The sequence below is a fragment of the Pseudopipra pipra genome, chromosome 1 (genome assembly GCF_036250125.1).
Source record: "Pseudopipra pipra isolate bDixPip1 chromosome 1, bDixPip1.hap1, whole genome shotgun sequence".
NCBI classification, from domain to species: Eukaryota; Metazoa; Chordata; class Aves; order Passeriformes; family Pipridae; genus Pseudopipra; species Pseudopipra pipra.
The window spans coordinates 153,899,684-153,918,199 of record NC_087549.1 but is presented as its reverse complement, the minus strand read 5'-3'; the positions used below and the strand labels follow the sequence as shown (position 1 = coordinate 153,918,199).

Sequence of the window (18,516 nt, the reverse complement as noted above, 5' to 3'; positions counted from 1 at the left end):
CCTTTCTTTTCAGGATATTTCTGAGCAGGGAAAAGGAGGAAAAGGTACCTGTGGCAGGAAATTGGAGGCTGAATTTTTAATTTCTTCACCTGAAAACCCAGAGCAAGGAAAGAGCTGGAGTGTCCTTGTCTTCCATGATAAACAGCTCCTCAGTGTCAGCTCCTCGTGTTCGTGTCACGCTGACAAAACCTGGCTGATTTAAGACAGGGAAAAATGTTCCAATTTCTGTCAACCAAAGCTGACATTCCTTATTCCAACCACATTATCTGCCTTTTTATCTGCCTGCCTCTAATCTGCTGAATCATCGCTTTTTTTTTCAGGGAAAGGAGCATTTTCTTTTTGAAACTCTCTGTTTAAAAAAAAAAAAAAAAATGAAAAATCATGGAAAATGTAGCTGTAGTACTAGGAACTGCTGTGCCAGAATCCCTCTTGGCCTGGATCATTATACCTCTGCTGACCTCAATAATAATTTAACTTGAGGGCAAGCAAAGAACGTGGTGTTCACTCACAGTGACTGTGGCTGATCTGCTGAATAAATCAGAGACCAACCAGTTGCTCCATAAATCCCCAGTAGCTCTTGGCCAGTGAATTACTCTCGCCCAGTGGCACAGCAATTTAATTGGAATCTTGCACTGGTTTTTGTTGTTGCCATTATTTTTAAAGGTGTTGGCTTTTTTCCACGAGCCTTTGCCAAGATGCTCAGTGCTGTCACTGGCATCAAACTGGAGCTATTCATTTTTCTTTTTTTCCCCAGTGTGAGCACGAGCTACAAATTTGGTTTATTTCAGAGAAAAAAGTGGAAACCCGCTCTTTTAAAGGCCCTTGGTTTTCAGCAGGGACAGCTTAGCATTTATCCTATCAATGAGAATTCCACAAGCCTTATGAATATCCCAGATTTATGTCCCCAGACGTGTCCCTGACTTTGCTGAACCACACAAATGGAGCTGGAGCAGTTTTGCCTTCTCTCAATCCATGCAGGTACCTGTGAAGCTTCCAGTTCTTCATTAATTGAGCCCAATGGAATTTTTATCCATGTTTTCCATAGCCAGATTCCATTTTCAACAGAGAGATAGCAAAGCACCTTCAAGGCCCTTCTGGTTTTGAAAGGACAAGAAAAGAAGTGCCATCACTCCCAACCCTTGCCCGGCTTTTCCATGGTTTCTGTGCCTCCACAGGATAGTGGTGTGGTCCAGACTGTGCCTGGAATTACTAATAAACATTACATTTATCTGCATAATGAAATATATTGTGTTCAGGTGGTGTCAGGAGTGGGTTTGGGGACAGGGAAAGGGTAGAGTGGGGAAGTTGAGCTGTTTTCCCTGGTGGGACTGAGGCTTTAGTTTTGAGGGTTTTTTTGCTGCTACAGCTCTAAAAGACAGAAGGAGGAGAAATGAGGAATGGGGCAAAATGAGGGGAAGGACAGAAATATTTCAGTCCTGATGCTGATTAGCTGATATGCAGAGGAAAGAGAGAGAAAGAGAGAGGAGCACGTTACCAAACCTCTGTTTAAATCCCAACTTCCAAGTGAAAATGTGTTGGCTCCTCCTAAATCCCTGCTGAGATTTTGAGGCATTGAAGGCAGCAGACACCCAATGATCATCTAACCTGACCTTTCTTAACTCAGACTAGAAACTTTACCCAGTGATTCCCGGAATGGGAGGAATTCTCCCCACTATGTGAGCGCATTTCTAAGATGCAGCTTTAATAAACTGATGATGGGTATCAGGTTGCCTTGTGAGAGCAGAGCACTGGATGCCACGGGCTGGTTCCCGTGTTCCTCTGGAGGAATGTCACCAATGACTTGTGGTTGAGCTGAGGCACATTCATCCCTTCTTCCTGCAGCTCCCACTAATTCCAGCGTTGCTGACGGAGTCGCCTCGTCACAGGTCCTGAAAAATGTCCTGAAAAACGATCCACAACAGGGATGAAGGTGGCTCAGAATCCATAACCCTCATCCCACACAGCAGTTATACAGCTGGGGAAGGTGTTTACTCCTCTGTCTCATCCATTCCACTCCTGATAAGTCCATTTTTTAAGGCTCTGACAGCTCCACTCCCCATAAAAACGTCTTTTTTTTTTTTTTGCTACCCCAAAATTTCATTGAGCAGAAAATTAAACCTTGACCATTCAACCAGCACTTGTCACTTGACCAGCAGCTAAAGAATGTCCATCCCTGGCACAAACAAGCCCCAGCTCTGCTTCCCTGGAAAAGGAAGGTTAACAGAGCCTGGATGATTTGGATGCCCAGAACCTGACACATCATGAAAGGGCTGAGCTTTCTGTGCAGGTAATGCAGTCATGGGTCCTGTATCCTGGTTATCTTGGGATCACTGCACATGCACAGCCTGCTCATGTGCTGCTTGGGGTTTTCCAGGTGAAATATGGGATCATCCCATTTTTGTCTGTCCTTATCTCAGAGTGTTAAGTTGTGGAACATGAGGCTCAGCTCTCCTGAACATGTAAACCAACAAAACTGGTGTTAAAAGGCCAAGCTGGGGCTCTTTAAAGCAGTCAAATTTTCCACCTCTTGGATTCCTCGTGGCCTTTGTACCCTCTCCTTGAAGACTGAGGGACCACAAAGTTAAAAGACCCTACAGACAATTAAAAAATTAAAGCTGGGCCTAAGTGGGCAAGGGAAGGGTTGTCAGATGTTGGCTCAGGCTGTGGTGGAGTCACCACCCCTGGAAGTGCTCAGAAAACCCGTGGATGTGACCTCTGAGGACATGGTTTGGTGGTGAACGTGGTGGTGGTGCTGGATCCTGATCTCAGAGGTCTTTCCAACCTTCGTGGCTCTGTGATTCTGTGTCTGAGACACTTCAGGGCACCTTAATTAAAACTGAGCACCTCTGTGTGAGAAATGAATGCCTACACAAAAATTATTTTGCTGCCTCAGCTAAGAATTATATTTATCACCAGAAATAACCAACTTCTTCATCAGCACTGCCCGGAAAACTGAATAGTGTTGGTATAAATAACTTGTTTTGCTACAATATCTTGATTTCTCATCATCACATCCCTGCCTTTTCTACTCTCCAGATTTTCTTCTCGTAGAAAAATGCTATTTTCTAGTGAAAATCACCACAACTACTAACCCTGAACTCTAGAGGGGAAGTTTAAATGTTAGCAAGTCACTCTTGACTTTCTTCTTAATCTGAAAAAGAAACAGGCACGTCCAGGAAGGAGGAAAAAAACCCTTTGGAGACACATTTCCCACCCCAGAGAGCATCAAATGACCCTTGGATGAGCAGCTGCCGTGACCAGTTCAGCCACACGAGCTGAATCTCACGTTTGGGATCCATTTCCCAACAGGAATCAAGGATGTGTTTCATTTTCAGCAGCCCACACCGAGATGCACGTTTGCAAAAATATTGGCTTTTTGCCGTTTTCCACCTTAAGCAAAAATAAGTTTCACCATTCCAGAATAACTTTTTAACTCTTCCAAAACAGGAAACATTTTAGACTTATTTTTCTTTCTAATTTTTCTTTCTAATTCACTAGTTTTAATTGGATAAAGAAGAAAAATTGTTTCCCATTCGTTGATTTGCTTCCTTATCACTTACCAGTTTCTTGTCAGGGATTGGCAGCTGCTGATTTCATTTTTATTTAATACCAGTTAAAACTCCTTTCTAATTGAAAATTCTCTAATTTTGGTTAGAAATATAGAGAGAGAGTGCTAAGATTTATCTGTGAGAATTCCTGATTAGAAAACCATGAAATTGAGTCTTCTCAAGATGCACCAATATTCACTTTTTTTCCATCTATTGCTCCTGTGAGTGTTCTCCACACGTGGTAACAAGAAAGTTCTCTGGAGGAAAGACACAATTAGTAATTTAGGATTTTTTTTTTTTTTAAATTACTGTGAAAATAAAGTCCCTCCAGTGTGGGATTCCAGCTCTGTGAGTCTCATGAAGGAAGAAGGGGATGTTCTAAGTCCATCAAGAATACATGTGCAGACTCCACATGTATCCACACTGGTCTGTTCTGAGGTAGATTCCTGCAGGAGAAGCTTCCAAGGATCAGCTGATGGGAACCAGAAGTTCTTCCACCTCTCCAAAATCCTGTTTTCCATCACCTGGTCCTACCAGATCACTGAAAATTCACAGTTTATTTTATGACTTCTTTAGAACAAGAGATAACATTCGCTCAATTAATTGCAACATTTCAACTTCTTTCCGAAGGGGATGTTAATGGACATAATTTAAATGCAATTAAAGATGTCTGTACTCCTTAAAACAAAACAACCCTGCTCAGTGATGGTGTGCAGTTATTACACGTGTGGTGCAGTTATTACATGTGGAAATCATCTGTGCAGTGACTGTGGATCCCATCCTGAGCTTCAGGTCACTCTGGAGAGGAGAAGGTGGAGAGGACTTTATCTGGGAATGCCGAGGGGCAAGAGCAGTAACTTTAATAATTCCTCAGCCAGTGTAAAGAGTAGTAGCTTTAATAATTCCTCCTCCAATGTAAAGAGTAGATTCAATGTCGTGTAGTAACTGTAATAATTCCTCATTCAATGTCAAGTGTAGTAACTGTAATAATTTCATTCAATGTAAAGAGTAGTAACTAATAATTCTCCTTCAATGTAAAGAGAAGTAACTGTAATAATTCCTCATTCAGTGTAAAGACCAGTAACTTTAATAATTCTCCTCCAATATAAAGAGTAGTAACTGTAATAATTCCTCATTCAATGCCATGTAGTAACTGTAATAATTCCTCCTTCAATGTAAAGAGCAGTAACTTTAATAATTCTCCTCCAACATAAAGAGTAGTAACTGTAATAGTTCCTCATTCAATGTCATGTAGTAAATGTAATAATTCCTCATTCAATGTAAAGAGTAGTAACTTTAATAATTCCTCCTCCAATGTAAAGAGTAGTAACTGTAATAGTTCCTCATTCAATATAAAGAACAGTAACTTTAATAATTCTCCTCCAATATATAGAGTAGTAACTGTAATAGTTCCTCCTCCAGTGTAAAGAGTAGTAACTAATAATTCCTCATTCAATATAAAGAGCAGTAACTTTAATAATTCTCCTCCAATGTAAAGAGCAGTAACTGTAATAATTCCTAATTCAATGTAAAGAGCAGTAACTGTAATAATTATCCTCCAATAAAAAGAACAGTAACTGTAATAATTCCTCTCCCAGTGAGCTGTTCAGAGGCTGAGGTGTAGAAGAGCTTCTCAGCCCGGAGGAGATGAATCTGTGAGTGCATCTAAGTGGCACAATAAATACAATTTATCCCTGAATCCACAATCTGATGCTCCAGGGCTTCCTGTGCCCGCCCAGGCCACCAGTGCCCAACATGCCACCGGTGAATTCAGGTGTCAAAGGGTTGTGGCCAATCAATCACTCCTTTGGCCACCACTTCTCCTCCCCTCAGGGAGGGGGGCAACACTCCGGGTTTTATTCTTCCCAGGCATCATTGATTTCTTTGGAAAGAACAAGCCCTTCTTTGTTTTGGGGCTCCTACAAGTTGCAGGGGGCGGGAGGGATGGGGGGGGATCCTCTCCCAGGGTCTCAAAGCCACAGCTGATTTTGTGAGTACACCACGTCCCGCGGTGTCACAAAGACACCGCAAACAGAGGAAAGTCATGCAGCCGTGTGTGTTATGGGAGCTGGGCCCCAGCTCCATGCCAAGATTCTGGATTTCCTGGCTCTCTAAAGCTCTTTGGACCACGGGGATTATACATTGCACAAGGTATCAGATGCCGAACGCTGACTTTTGAAAGAAAAGCGGGCGGGAAACAAATCGGAATGACCTCTTAAAAAACAAAAATAAATAAATAAATAAAAAAGGATCCTATGGATGTGTTTTTAACAATAACAGAGCAGGAAATTTTGCTCTTCTTAGACATTTAGCCAGCTTATCTGCCTGCTGGAATTCCTCAAGTGCACTTGGACACACGCTGGGATCCAGAGGGCCGGGATCCTCTCGGATTTCACAAACTGAGCAAGGTCGGCCCAGGGCAGAGGTTGGATGAGATTCCTCTCAGTGAAACCCCCCCTGTCCATCAAAAATGGGGCTGTTCCATCAGTTGGCAGCAAACTTTGTTTCAGTCAAAGATTATTCCAGAGCTGGGAGCAGAACTGGAGTTGTTCTTCTGGGCAGTGGGTCAAACCCGTGTCCTTCTGACCGTGTGTCCATGGAAGACCTGGTGCACTCTGCACATCACTGGGAACATTCACCCAAAATGTCCTGGTCAAAGTGACTTTTAACTCACATTCCATCACTCCAAATGTCTTTGATAAATAAAATGCCACACCTGGGATCCGTCCTACTGATTTTTCTTTTTCAGGGACGAGATGTAGCGCAAAGAGAGTTCCCTGGTGTTCAAAATCCTTGCACACCTTCTCTGCCTTCAGCACAAGCAGTGCTGCCAAACTCACCTGCAGAATTTGGACCAAGAAACATCCACACAGATATTTCTGGAGTCAAACTGTACTCAGTGGGATCCAAGCAGTAAAAATAGAGATGTTCACAGTGCAGAAATCTGCCTGAGTTTGTAAATCTTGGCTCTGCTTAAAGACAATAAAAAAAAGGGTCTTAGGATGTAAGTCACATAATCAAAGCATCCACTTCAGGATGAGTAAAATGGGGCTGTTCCATTAACTGGCCAAGAAAAATATCTGAATAAATTAATTGAGTTTATTTTCTGGGAACCTGCAGCATTTCTTGTTCATCACTAGAAGCCCCGAAGTCAGTTTAACATGTTCTCAAGCCCCGACATCAGGCTGTGGGTTGATTAACACCTTAAACCATCACTGCCCATAGAGGGATAAGTCCCATTTACCTTTGTCCTGTGCCATTCCTTCTCTCCAAAGCCACCAAAAGGAGTTTCTACCCCAAAATCCCAGAACAAGAAAAAGAATTACCCACTCATTTGGGGTTGAACTGGGAAAAACTCAAACCAAACGAGATTAGAAATAAAGCTGGTTGTAAACAAGCCTCCCCACCTGCCCTTGGTGGTCCCAGGGGCCTGAGGAGTCTCTCTGCACAGCTTTGTTTTCAGCCCAGGAACTGTCAGCACCATCCCAGATTGCAAATTATTCCACACAGCCCCATTTGGACAAATTCCCCTGGGGAATTAGTCTTGGTCACACTGGAAACCTGCCCTGCTGTGCTCACCACAGTTCCCAGGAGCTCTGCTTTTCCTCTGGGCTCATTCTCTCTGTATCTCATTCTCTCCCTGCCCTCCATAAATGTCTTTTTCCTAGGAATGCTTTGCTGCTTTCAGGAGGGTTATAATTTCCATTTCCTCCCTTTGGCCCAAAGGGAAGCATCTGATACAAGACAAACAAGCACTTTTGTCTCCTGCTGCTCAGCTGCAATTTTTGTAAAGAACTGTCAATTATTGCACATCTATAGTTCCATCTCCCCTTTTTTTTTAGAAAATGTTCATTTTCCAGATGTCCTGTTGCTTTAAATAGATTATTTTTATGCCCTTCTCTGACATTAACAGTGTGAGGAAGAGAAGGGAACCTGTATTCCATAAAAGACATGATTTCAGTCACCTTGGGTCAACTCAGGCTGATGTTGATCTCCAATTCCATCTCATTTTCTCAAGACCAGAATTCTCATGCTTTCCTTGGAAGAATAGAGGTTGGGAAGTTCCAGGTTTCATTGGAGCATCACCACCAGGAACAGTCAAGATCGTGAAGACACTTGAGCCATCTCAGCTCTGAACTACTCCCTGTGCTGTCGACCAAACAAATATAAAATCAAGATCCACATTCTCCTTTTCCCCTGGATACAGCGAGGAAGGGAACATGTATTCCATAAAAGACATGATTTCAGTCACCTTGGGTCAGCCCAGGCTGATGTTGATCTGCATTTCCATCTCCAAATCTGTCACTTTGCTCAAGGCCAGAATTCTCATGCCTTCCTTGGAAGAAGAGAGGTTGGGAAGTTCATGGTTTCATTGGAGCATCACCACCAGGAACAGTCCAGATTATGAAGGCACAGCCTGAGCCACCTCAGCAGTGAACTACTCCCAGTGCTGTTGACCAAATATAAAACCTAGATCCACATTACCCTTGGATACAGCGAGGAATCCCATAAAATGGGCATGAGGAAACTCACAGAGACAGACCAAAACCAGCAATTTTGGCTGAAATTGGATTAGAGAGACTGAAATTGTGATGGTACCTGCAAATACCTGCAGCAGCAACAGCAAGGGAGAAGGTGGTTGCTACAGCAATGATGTGTGTTATGCCAAACCCCACATCCCTGATAGAGAGTGCAGGGCAGGGCAGGAATCTGGGAAAGGGAGAGATGTGGGAAGCCAGATGAAAAGTTTTACGAGGTGATTATTAAACCCTTCTGCGGTGCCAAGCACGGCTCGAGGCTGCCAGCTTGTCTCCCTGCAAACCCAACATTAAAATAATGAGGGGGGCCCGAATCACGGGCTGTGTGGTGGCTGATTTTCTGTCTGTGCTGGCTGAGCTTCCCCACCCTCAGCAGGCCCAGGGAGAGACCCCAAGAAGCTTCCTGCAAGGGCAAGGGATCTGTGTCTGTGAAGGGCTCTGGGGTGTCCTTCACAGGGATGGGATCCTACTCTGGTAATGAAAGTGTGATGAGAACCCAAAATACCCACCAGCCAGGGCTGCCAGAGACTGGCACCTCTCCCAGTGAGTGGAGGGAAGGAGGGATTGTGTCTCGACCACCTACTCGTGGAGCTGAATTGTGTTGTCGTGACTGTTTCGTTCCCCAGGCACAGGGACAGAGCCCTGCAGCTCTGGGAGTGGGTGCTCTGAATTATTCATCACTGTCACATCTTGAAACACCATCTGGGGCATCTTCATCCACTTCAGGCACTTTAATAGGTGACCTAAATACAACCCACTCTTCATCCGTGAGGTACAGACGTCTGCCACTGAGAATCAGAGGATCCTGGAGTTACAGAATGGTTTGGATAGGAAGGGACCTCAAAGATCATCCCATTCCATCCCCTGCCATGGGCAGGGACACCTTCCAGTAGCCCAGGTTGCTCCAAGTCCCATCCAACCTGGTCTTGGACACTTCCAGGGATGGGGCAGCCACAGCTTCTCTGGGCAACCTGTGCCAGGACCTCCCCACCCTCACAGCCAAGAATTTCTTCCTCATATCTGATCAAAATCTCTTCTCTTTTAGTTTAAAACCATTCCCCCTTGTCCCATCACTATCTACCTGTGTGAAAACTTGCTCTCCCTCTTTTTCATAGTTCTTATGGATGACACACAGTCCCAACCTGGCCTTGAACACTTCCAGTCAGGACAGTTGTCAAGAGATCAGTCAGGAACAGGGGTTCACAGTGTCTCCATGTGGACATAACAGCAACCACAGGCAGCTTGTGGAGGTTGATTAAAAGAGATCCAGGTCCTGACAGAACAAAGAATTTTGAATTTTGAATTTAACTGTGGTTGCTGGGTCGTAAGCGAGTATTTGGTATTGTCTTGTCAAAAGGAGGACTGAGATAAGAAAAATGTGCCATCACTCAGCAGGGGACTGATCCTGCACCCACCCCATCTACCTGGGAACATCATGTGGACCAGGGGAAGAACTTCTTCAATGTGGATCTTTACTTTTCCAATGGGCTGGTACAAGATTCCCTTTCTCTGACACCATCGACCTTCTGATTCTGCTGGGACCAATTTAATTATGAATAGCACAGGCAATCCAGCCCTGCTGATGTCACATCTCTGGGGACATTTCTGCTGTTTTAATTGAATTTCTTCTCCATCTCAGGATAATTTCTCCACACCTACCTTTCATTTGCCTCAAGAGAGTGTCCAAAGGAGGGCAACAGAGATGGGGAAGGGCCTGGATTTGAAGCCCTGTGAGGACACTGAGGGCACTTGGTGTGTTCAGCTGGAGAAGAGGAGACTGAGGGGAGACCTCACTGCTGTTCCAACTGTCTGGGGAGGGGCAGAGGAGGGGCAGGGACTGAGCTCTGCTCTGGGGGGACCAGGGACAGCACCCAGGGAAGGGCTGGAGCTGTGCCAGGGCAGGCTCAGGTTGGATCTCAGGAAAAGGTTCTTCCCCAGAGGGTGGTTGGGCACTGCCCAGGCTCCCCAGGGCAGTGGGCACAGCCCCAAGGCTGCCAGAGCTCCAGGAGGGTTTGGATGATCCTCTGGGGCACAGGGTGGGACTCTTGGGGATGTTCCTGTGCAGGGCTGAGGGTTGGAGTGGATGATCCTTGTGGGTCCCTCCCAGCTCAGCATATTCAGGGATTCTGTGAACCTCCTGTTCCTCTCATTATCCCAGTGATGGTGACCTTCTCACGTCCTTGGAGCAGGCCCAGGGATCTGGGAAGGTCACCATCACCTCACCGGGCTGGCGCAGAGGAGGCAACACAAGCCTTCCCTGACCTATGATGTTGTCCACCCATGTGAACACGAGCGTTCCATGGGACGTGTTAACTGGCTTTAAGGAGCTGGAAGGCCAGATTTCCATGCCTAGAACGAGCAGTGCTGGGAACTCTCCAAGAGATGAAAGGCAGGAATATCCAGCGCTGGGCGGAAAAGGCAGCGCCGCTCCCGGGGAGCCCTGCGGGGCTGACGTCATGGCCTGGGCCGGGATATTCCCAGCAGGAACATCTGAGTTTGGGTCACAGGTTTGTGGGGAGGTAACACTTGTTGGTAACGTCATGGCAGCTCCGAGCAATCCATCCAGCCCCCGTTTTTCCACCGCCTGTGGATCCGTGCGGATCCGCCCGCCAGCACGGAATCGACGGGGCCGGGGCTGCCCTTTATGAAACCCCTGCTTTGCCTTGGTCCCTTCCCAGCAAACTGTTGGCTCACCATTTTTCACGAGCTTCTCCCGGACAATTAATAGCTGGTGGGGTGGATGGAGAGAGACACCTCAGGGCTTCGGCGCTCGCAAATCCCACGGCGAGTTCCTGCGGGCTCCCACTCCTGCCGGAACGCCATGGCAACGGGCTCAAACTGTGCAAATTGGCTGCAAAGTGTTTTTCTTGAGTCAGTAACACAATACTTTTTCTTTCTCCACATCAAATAGAGGCTTCACCACCCCCCCCCCCCTAAACCCCCCCAAAAACCACCCCTTTGCCAGCTCCCAACGTGATAAGCAATTAGTTCAGTTTGGTTCAGGCTGCTTTTTTTTAGGAGCTAAAACTGTTGGAGTTGATGGGCTCGGAGGGGATGTGGAATCTGCTCTGTCCCAGTCCAGAGCGTTCACGGGTAACAGCAGCACCTCTCCCCTTGGACATGGAGATCCAAGGCATGGGAGAGCAGCTGTGGAGAGTGAAAACCCTTTTGAACCTCCTACCATGCCTGAGAAGCCTTTTCAGCATCAAAGGCATCTCTTCTGCTGGTCTTTAGAGCAAGAAAAGATTTGGGTAGATTTTGGGAAGATTTGAGTACTCAGGTCATTTGGACCCAAACCTACAAAGCCCTTTTCTGAGGAGCCAGATCCATTTCCACTGGGATTCAAATTGTCTTCCTCAGCACAGGTTAAAAAGAAAGTATCAAAATGTGCTGTGACACAATAAATTGAGGGAGCCAAAGATGCTCTGAGGGCTGTAGCCAGGCTTGGAGAGCTGGGGGGATTCACCTGGAGAAGAGAAGGATCCAGGGAGAGCTGAGAGCCCCTTCCGGGGCCTAAAGGAGCTCCAGGAGAGCTGGAGAGGGACTGGGGACAAGGGGTGGAGAGACAGGAAAAGGGAGAATGGCTTCAAACTGCCAGAGGGCAGGGTTAGATGGGATATTGGGAAGGAATTCTTCCCTGTAAGGGTGGGGAGGCCCTGGCACAGGTTGCCCAGAGAAGCTGTGGCTGCCCCTGGATCCCTGGAAGTGTCCAAGGCCAGGTTGGAGCAACCTGGGCTGGTGGAAGGTGTCCCTGCCCATGGCAGGGGGTGGAACTGGATGATCTTTAGGATCCTTTCCAGTACAATTTCCTGCTTGGTGCTCCTATTCCATGTTCTCAGTGCAAATTCTGGATTCCTCTTTAGTTCAGAGACTGAGGTGTTCAGTTTTAAAATTATATTCAAATGAAGGGAAGGTTTGGGAAGGGAAGGGAATGGTGAAGGACAGTTCCAGTTATAGCTCTGAATAAACCATACAGCCAAATGGAACATCAAGGGAAAGAACAAACAAAAGCTGTAGGGCAGGTCAGCAGCATCAATGGAGACATTCTTGTCTTTGAGCAGGAGAAGGGGCCTCTGGGCAGAAAAACAAATCAAAAATTATGAAAGTCGTGTCAGCAGCAGAAAGTTGGCAGGAAGCAGTGCCTGCACAGAGTGGTGCTGGGCTGCACAAGAAAAGCTGCTTATCATGTAGAATCACTTACTAAGTCCTCAAATTTGACTCCCTCGCTCCTTCCAGAGCAGCCTTTCCTCAGCTGAAAGGGTGACAGCCCCATGATGCTTTTTTCCTTCGCCTCTGGGCTCAGAGAATCTCCATTTTGAAAGCAAAATTGAAGCTTCTAATCCAAATCAGGATGAGCAGAATCACTTATTCCTTCACTGGCAAAGCCAAAAAAGCATCATAGTGAACGGGACAGGGAAAAATCCAAGTGGTTTGGGGGCACAATCCCTGCACTGGGAATTCCTGTGTGACATTTGACACATTGTGAGTTACTGTAGATGCACCTCCTTGACACAGACATAAGGAATAAAGGCAAGGTTTGAGTGCAGATGAGTTCCTAGATGCTCTCCTGGATATAACATTGACCTTTCCAGGAGACAGGAATTACTCAGTTGTGTTCAGTGACAGCATCCTTTTTTTTTTTTCTTTTCCCCAGGACCATTTTCCACCCTGGCCAGGAGCTTCTCATCTCTGTCCTGCTCCCTGTGCTTGCTCCTGTTCATTCCTCTCAGATAAAGTCACATTTGCTTAAGGCTGGAAAATCTTTGTGAGCCTTTTACTTCACTCCTTGGGTCCAGCTCAGCTGAGGAATTCCAAGGTCACATCCTCACGTGGGATAAAACGGGAATCAGGCCATTTTCCACCTGGGAAGGATCCAACCTCCCCTGGCAAGAACGAGCAGCAAGGGTTAACGGGGCTGTCACGCCTCACTTTTAACATCATCTCCAACAAAAGGAGACACATGAAGGGAGCGAGAGATCTTCTGAGGGAGCACAAACATCTCTGCAGTCAGGGGCCGATATTTTCCGTGGTTTGAGTCATTCCCATCAATAAATGAACTTTGAACTTGCCTCCTAGCCCTGTTATCCCTTGCTTTAATCACTCGGTGCCTGAGGAGCAGTTGGGCCACTGAAGTCTGTCACCCCTTAAGCTGCCTGCCCGACTCTTCATTTCACCACCAGGACACACAGGCCCTCCCTCAGCCAATGGCAGCCTGGTCACACAAGTATTATGTTTTTCCTCTCTCTGTCTCCTGTTTCACCAGCGTAGGAATTACACGGCCAAGAGCACAGTAGGAATAATGGCTCTATTCATTTCCCCCTGGGACTAATTCTTACAGATGGCAAGCTCGGTGATGGGGCAAATTAGCTTCTTATTTCATTTGGAGGCTTAAGGGTTCTAAGCTCATTTTGTTGTTGTTTACGGGGTAGCTCCCGGCGGGGCGGTGCAAGCCTGTGCACTGCTGCTGGCAGGGAAGGAGGCAAATCCTGTACCAGCAGTGGCCAGAGGGTAGGGAAGGGGATGCTAGGAGGACCCTGTCACTGCTGAGCCCCTGCCCCTCGTGTGCTCAGCCCTGCAACCACGGCAAAGCTCTCTGGCTGCCCGAGCTCCCAGTCAGGTGCTGACACGAACAGCAGGCTTAGCGATGCCGTGAGCCGGGATCAGTTTGGGAAATCGGGATTTGTGAGTGCTCCCAGGGGAGAAGGGGGGGCAGAAAAACAAGCACAGTTTCCACCGCTGCTGGATGGCTTGGAGGAAAAACGGGGAGGTCTTTGTTCACCTGAAGAGACCAAAAAAAAAACAGTTGCATCCATGAATGTTTTCTTTCAGGGTCATTTTCCTCTCGGGACACACGAGACAGCAGCGGTGCCGAAGCTCAACAGAAGATCCTTGCAGAGGGAAGGCCATCCTTTGCCCTCAGCAATCACTGTGTGGTTGTGATCACCCACTGAGTTCTGGCCACCTGTGCCCCCCACCTTCCCCAGATGGCATTTCCAGACGGGGCTGAGCCTTCCCGTACATCCCTGTCTGACTTTCCAAACGGAAAACAGAGTGATGCATCCTCGGCTTCGAGTGAATCAGCATCTCCCCTGGAGATTTCCATTTATGCCACTCGCCAATCTGGCCCATAATGTCACTTTTTTATGGGAGATTTCGCGGGCAAAGTCTCTTCTCGTGAGTAGTGATGGACCAAGAGGAATAATAGATGTTGGGTGGGATTTTATCTTCTTCCAAAACCCTGGCAAACATGTCTCAGACAGAAATTGTCAGTGAAATGAGTAACCATCGTTCCTTATTCATTGTTCCTCATCCCTGGAAGTCTCCAGGACCTGGTTGGACGGGATTTGGAGGAACCTAAACCAGTGGAAGGTGTCCCTGCCCATGGCAAGGGGTTGGAATGAGATGGTCCTTAAGTTCCCTTTCAACCCAAATTCTGTGTTCAGTGGTGTTGTTTAAGAGCTCTTTTCCTGCACCTGGTGGTCAAGACAAAGGGTTTATTTTCTGCAGGATCTCAGGAGATCACAGGGGATCTGTAACCTCTGCCCAGAGAAGCTGAAGGACAGCAAGTTCAGCCTCACATCAGAGAGGTTGTAGGACTGACTTGAATCCCACCAGTGAGATGGTTTTCAATGCATGACAGACTCCAGCTTTTCAGGCTTTATCAGCCTTTGTTGGCCTCTTTCTGGGCACGAATTGCACCCTGAGTGCTCCCTCTTGTATTGACTCATTCTCTGTTCATTATCCAAGGCCTTGGTGTGTCTTTCCCAGACATTCACCCCTACACTGTCCATGTCCTTCACCTCCCTCCAAGCTCCCTCACAGGCTGGGAGCTCCTTTGCTCCCTTCCCACCACATTCCTCATGCCTTTTCCACCACTCAGCCAAGCCCACCCCACATCTCCTGTTGCAGCCCCACAATCCTGCCATCCATGGGGATTTTCTCCTCCTTGGGATACACTGCAGAGTGTTCCAGAGCCACAGACCCTGAGCCTTTCTTCCACACTATGGTACGTCCCAGGAGGCACTCAAGTGTTCAGACACGACCACGTGGAGTTTAGTTTTTCAGGTCCTTCACTCTCACAGTCCCTCACTGACCCTGAGACCTTATTCCACTGCTCTTTTTTCCACATCCCATATTTTAGGATGGGAACTGGGAGATATCTCCATGGCAAAATGTAGAAGAAATCCACTACATCCCAAAACCACATTTAGAAATAATCTTGCTCCTAGTCCCTTAACTGAGAGCAGGATTTCCACCTGTGACAACCCTGCTCCTTCCCCACACCCTGTGTAAAATTACTCCATAGATCCTACAGCTCTGCTAAAGTTCTGCCATTAAATATCATCTTAATTCCATATTTTTTCTGTAGAATGAAACAACTGCTGCCTCTTTTCTCTACTTTTTCCTGCTGTTGGGGCTTGGAGAGACCTCACAGCTCATAGTTTTGGCAGCAGCAATGTTCACATAAAGCTCACGGGGCAAAAATGCACATTCTTAGATGATGTAGAGTGATTTACACCCACTTGTCAGTGAGGTTTTGATCAGAAAAATGTTGTGTATCTTGTCTGCATCTGAGAAGTTTCTGAGTCTTCATAAAAATATGAACTTGTCTTTTCTGAAATATTTCAAAATATCCAAAAAGAAAATCACTGCTGGCAAGACCAAAAGAACCTGAAAATGACTTTTTTGAGGGAAAAGAACACAAAAAAGCCCTGGATTAAAGACAAAGCTCTCGCAGGTATGAAATAGGTAAAGCCTGTAATAATAATTGATGGAATTATAATGGATATTAAGTCACATAAAACAGTTGAAAAGATGAAAAGTCACGATGACACGAAACTTGGTCGTCCTGTTTTCTGCCCAAGACGGAGACAGAACGTTTCCATCCCACAAAATACCACATTTGCATAGGCACAGACACACACATATGTTTGCAAAACGCAGCCTGGGAGCAGACACAGCTCTTCTGCTCAAAGTTTCGTTTCTTAAAAAAAAAGTAACATTTAAAAATACTGATCCTATTTTGAACACAGAACTGTCTCTCCGGAAAAACTTCCAGTGAATATTCCTGCAGAAAAGCAAACGTGGTTGTTCTATAAAGCCACCACTACACTTTTGGTGGAAGATTAAAGCAATAGTGTGAGGCTGCAGCTTCTCCTCAGCTTTTCTGGATGGATCCACCACCAGCACCTCAGCTTTAGAGGAAAGGGATCCTGCATGTTTCTTAAATCCATGTTTTTTGGCTCTGCTGCACGAGTGGGATGAGTTTTTGAAGCCATCCTGAGCTCAGCTGCCTCGTGCTCCGAGTCTCCTTGGCTCTGCAGAGGGATCTTGCTCTCTGTGGTACAGTGACCACCTCCAGTTCTGTCCAAGGCAGGAAAAAAAAGGAAGGAGGAGGAGAAGAAGAAGGAAAACAACAAGAAAATGAACAAGAACAAGAAAATGAACAAGAGGAAGAGGGAGAAGGAGGAGAAGGAGAAGGAAGAGGAAGAGGAAGAGGAAGAGGAAGAGGAAGAGGAAGAGGAAGAGGAAGAGGAAGAGGAAGAGGAAGAGGAAGAGGAAGAGGAAGAGGAAGAGGAAGAGGAAGAGGAAGAGGAAGAGGAAGAGGAGAAGGAGAAGGAGAAGGAGAAGGAGAAGGAGAAGAAAAAGAAGGAGGAGGAGGAGGAGGAGGAGGAGGAGAAGAAGGAAAAAAAAGAGAAAGAGAAGAAGAAAGAGAAGGAGAAGAAATAAATCCCCCACATGTTGATTGTATTGGATCACAGAGCCAACATCATGCTGTGGTGGAAATTCCTTCCTCACCCTGATGCCTCCCCTCCTTGGCTTTCTGTCTTTGCTTGGAGCCAGCGGTTACTGGAACCACCAATTCCCATAGTTTTGGGGGGCCAAGTCCTCTCCTGTGTCCACCACCACTGAGCCCCAAGGCCTGGAGGGGAAAGCCCGGCTGGAAAAGCCCTGCAAACCCTCTGCTGAAAGCAGAGTCTGCAACATTTGCTCACAATTCCTGTGACAGCCTCGGGGCTGCTCCCACCGGCAGCGGGAAAAGGGGAGGAGGAGAGGGACGGGAGAGGAGGCACCGACGACCTTTAATGACAAAATCCCGGGCAGCTCTGCCAGGGCCTTTCACTGCATAACCCTTCCTTGGGAAAGGAACAGAACTGAACAGAAAGGCAGTCAAATTCCTGCACCTCTAAAACAAAAGTCTCCACGTTTCTCCAAGCTCCGGAGTGAAGTGTTTGCAAAGCAACGCTGCCACTTTGGGTGTTATTTCATTTTTCCAAGCCCAGCCTCTCATCACACACACACTCTCTCTCTCTCTTTCTTCTCCTAACCTGTCACACTGAGGTCTCTGAAGCTGAATTCATATTACTACCTATGCTTGTAATGCCCAGTGTGCATATATAATATATAAAGTGATAAATAAAGTGATATATAAATATATAAAGTGATAACTTTATATCTATATTTATATATAATTTTTATATATTTATATATTCATATATATTTATATTTTTATATATTTATATATACTTTTATATATTTACATATATTTTTATATATTTACATATATATTTATATATATATTATATATTTATGTAGGATAAATTTATATATCTCAACAGACTGACTAGCACATGTTTTCCTCCTTAAGACAAGAAAGCAGATGGATCAGCATTCAACTCCCCCAGAAATGCCTCCCCAGTTAAGAACCAGCTTGTTGGACCAAACTGTTTTCAAAGACCACTGAGGTGGTCAACAACCTTCCACAACTAATGCCAAACTTGTGGAAGGACATCTCCATGAGCTAAAAAAAAAAAAAAAAGCACTGTAAAGGTTAAGTTGGAGTCTGGAAGTGAACCCACTTCTTCTCTCCTGCTGATGTGGCATCAAGATTCACTCTCTTGATGATCTTGATGATCCTCTGGGGCACAGGGTGTGGCTCTCGGGGATGTTCCTGTGCAGGGCTGAGGGTTGGACTGGGTGATCCTTGTGGTTCCTTTCCAATTCAAGATATTCTGGAATTCTGTGAAGGTTCATGGTGCTTGAAGAGCAGGCAGCAAAGGGGGATCTGGCTGCATAATCCAGTGGTTAGTGGTCTCTGGTCAAGGCCCTTTTTATCCAAGTAGAAATATCCCTTGTAGAAATCCCCCAAAAAGCTGCTCAGAGCAGGAAAATGGTTTCTGATCTCTCTTTTTCACCAGTTATACCCCTAATCAAACACTGCTCCCCTCCCAGCATCCCTCTTTGTTCTTTCCAGCTGTTAAGAGTAGATATCATCTACAGTTCTGGCTTGGGGAAGTTCACTCCAGGAGATTAATTCTCCTCAGCACCCGTTAGAGATGGAATTAAGGTGCTGAAATCAGCATCTCCCTTGCACTGGTTGCTGACCATTTTCCAGATGTTTCATCATGGACTGTTGCAACATCTGCACC

General features: G+C 46.2%; 1 protein-coding gene across 1 annotated transcript in view; it reads left to right on the top strand.

Annotated features, from left to right (window-relative positions):
* The window catches only part of LOC135405161 (histone H3.v1-like), a 45,273-nt gene extending 27,769 nt beyond the window's left edge, over window positions 1–17,504 (top strand). Inside the window, exon 4 of the mRNA XM_064639869.1 lies at window positions 12,741–17,504. Coding sequence (XP_064495939.1) covers window positions 16,511–16,816 — 306 coding nt within the window. The 5' untranslated portion in view covers window positions 12,741–16,510 and the 3' untranslated portion in view covers window positions 16,817–17,504. The remainder of the gene's footprint in view (window positions 1–12,740) is intronic.
* Window positions 17,505–18,516: the final 1,012 nt, after the last annotated feature.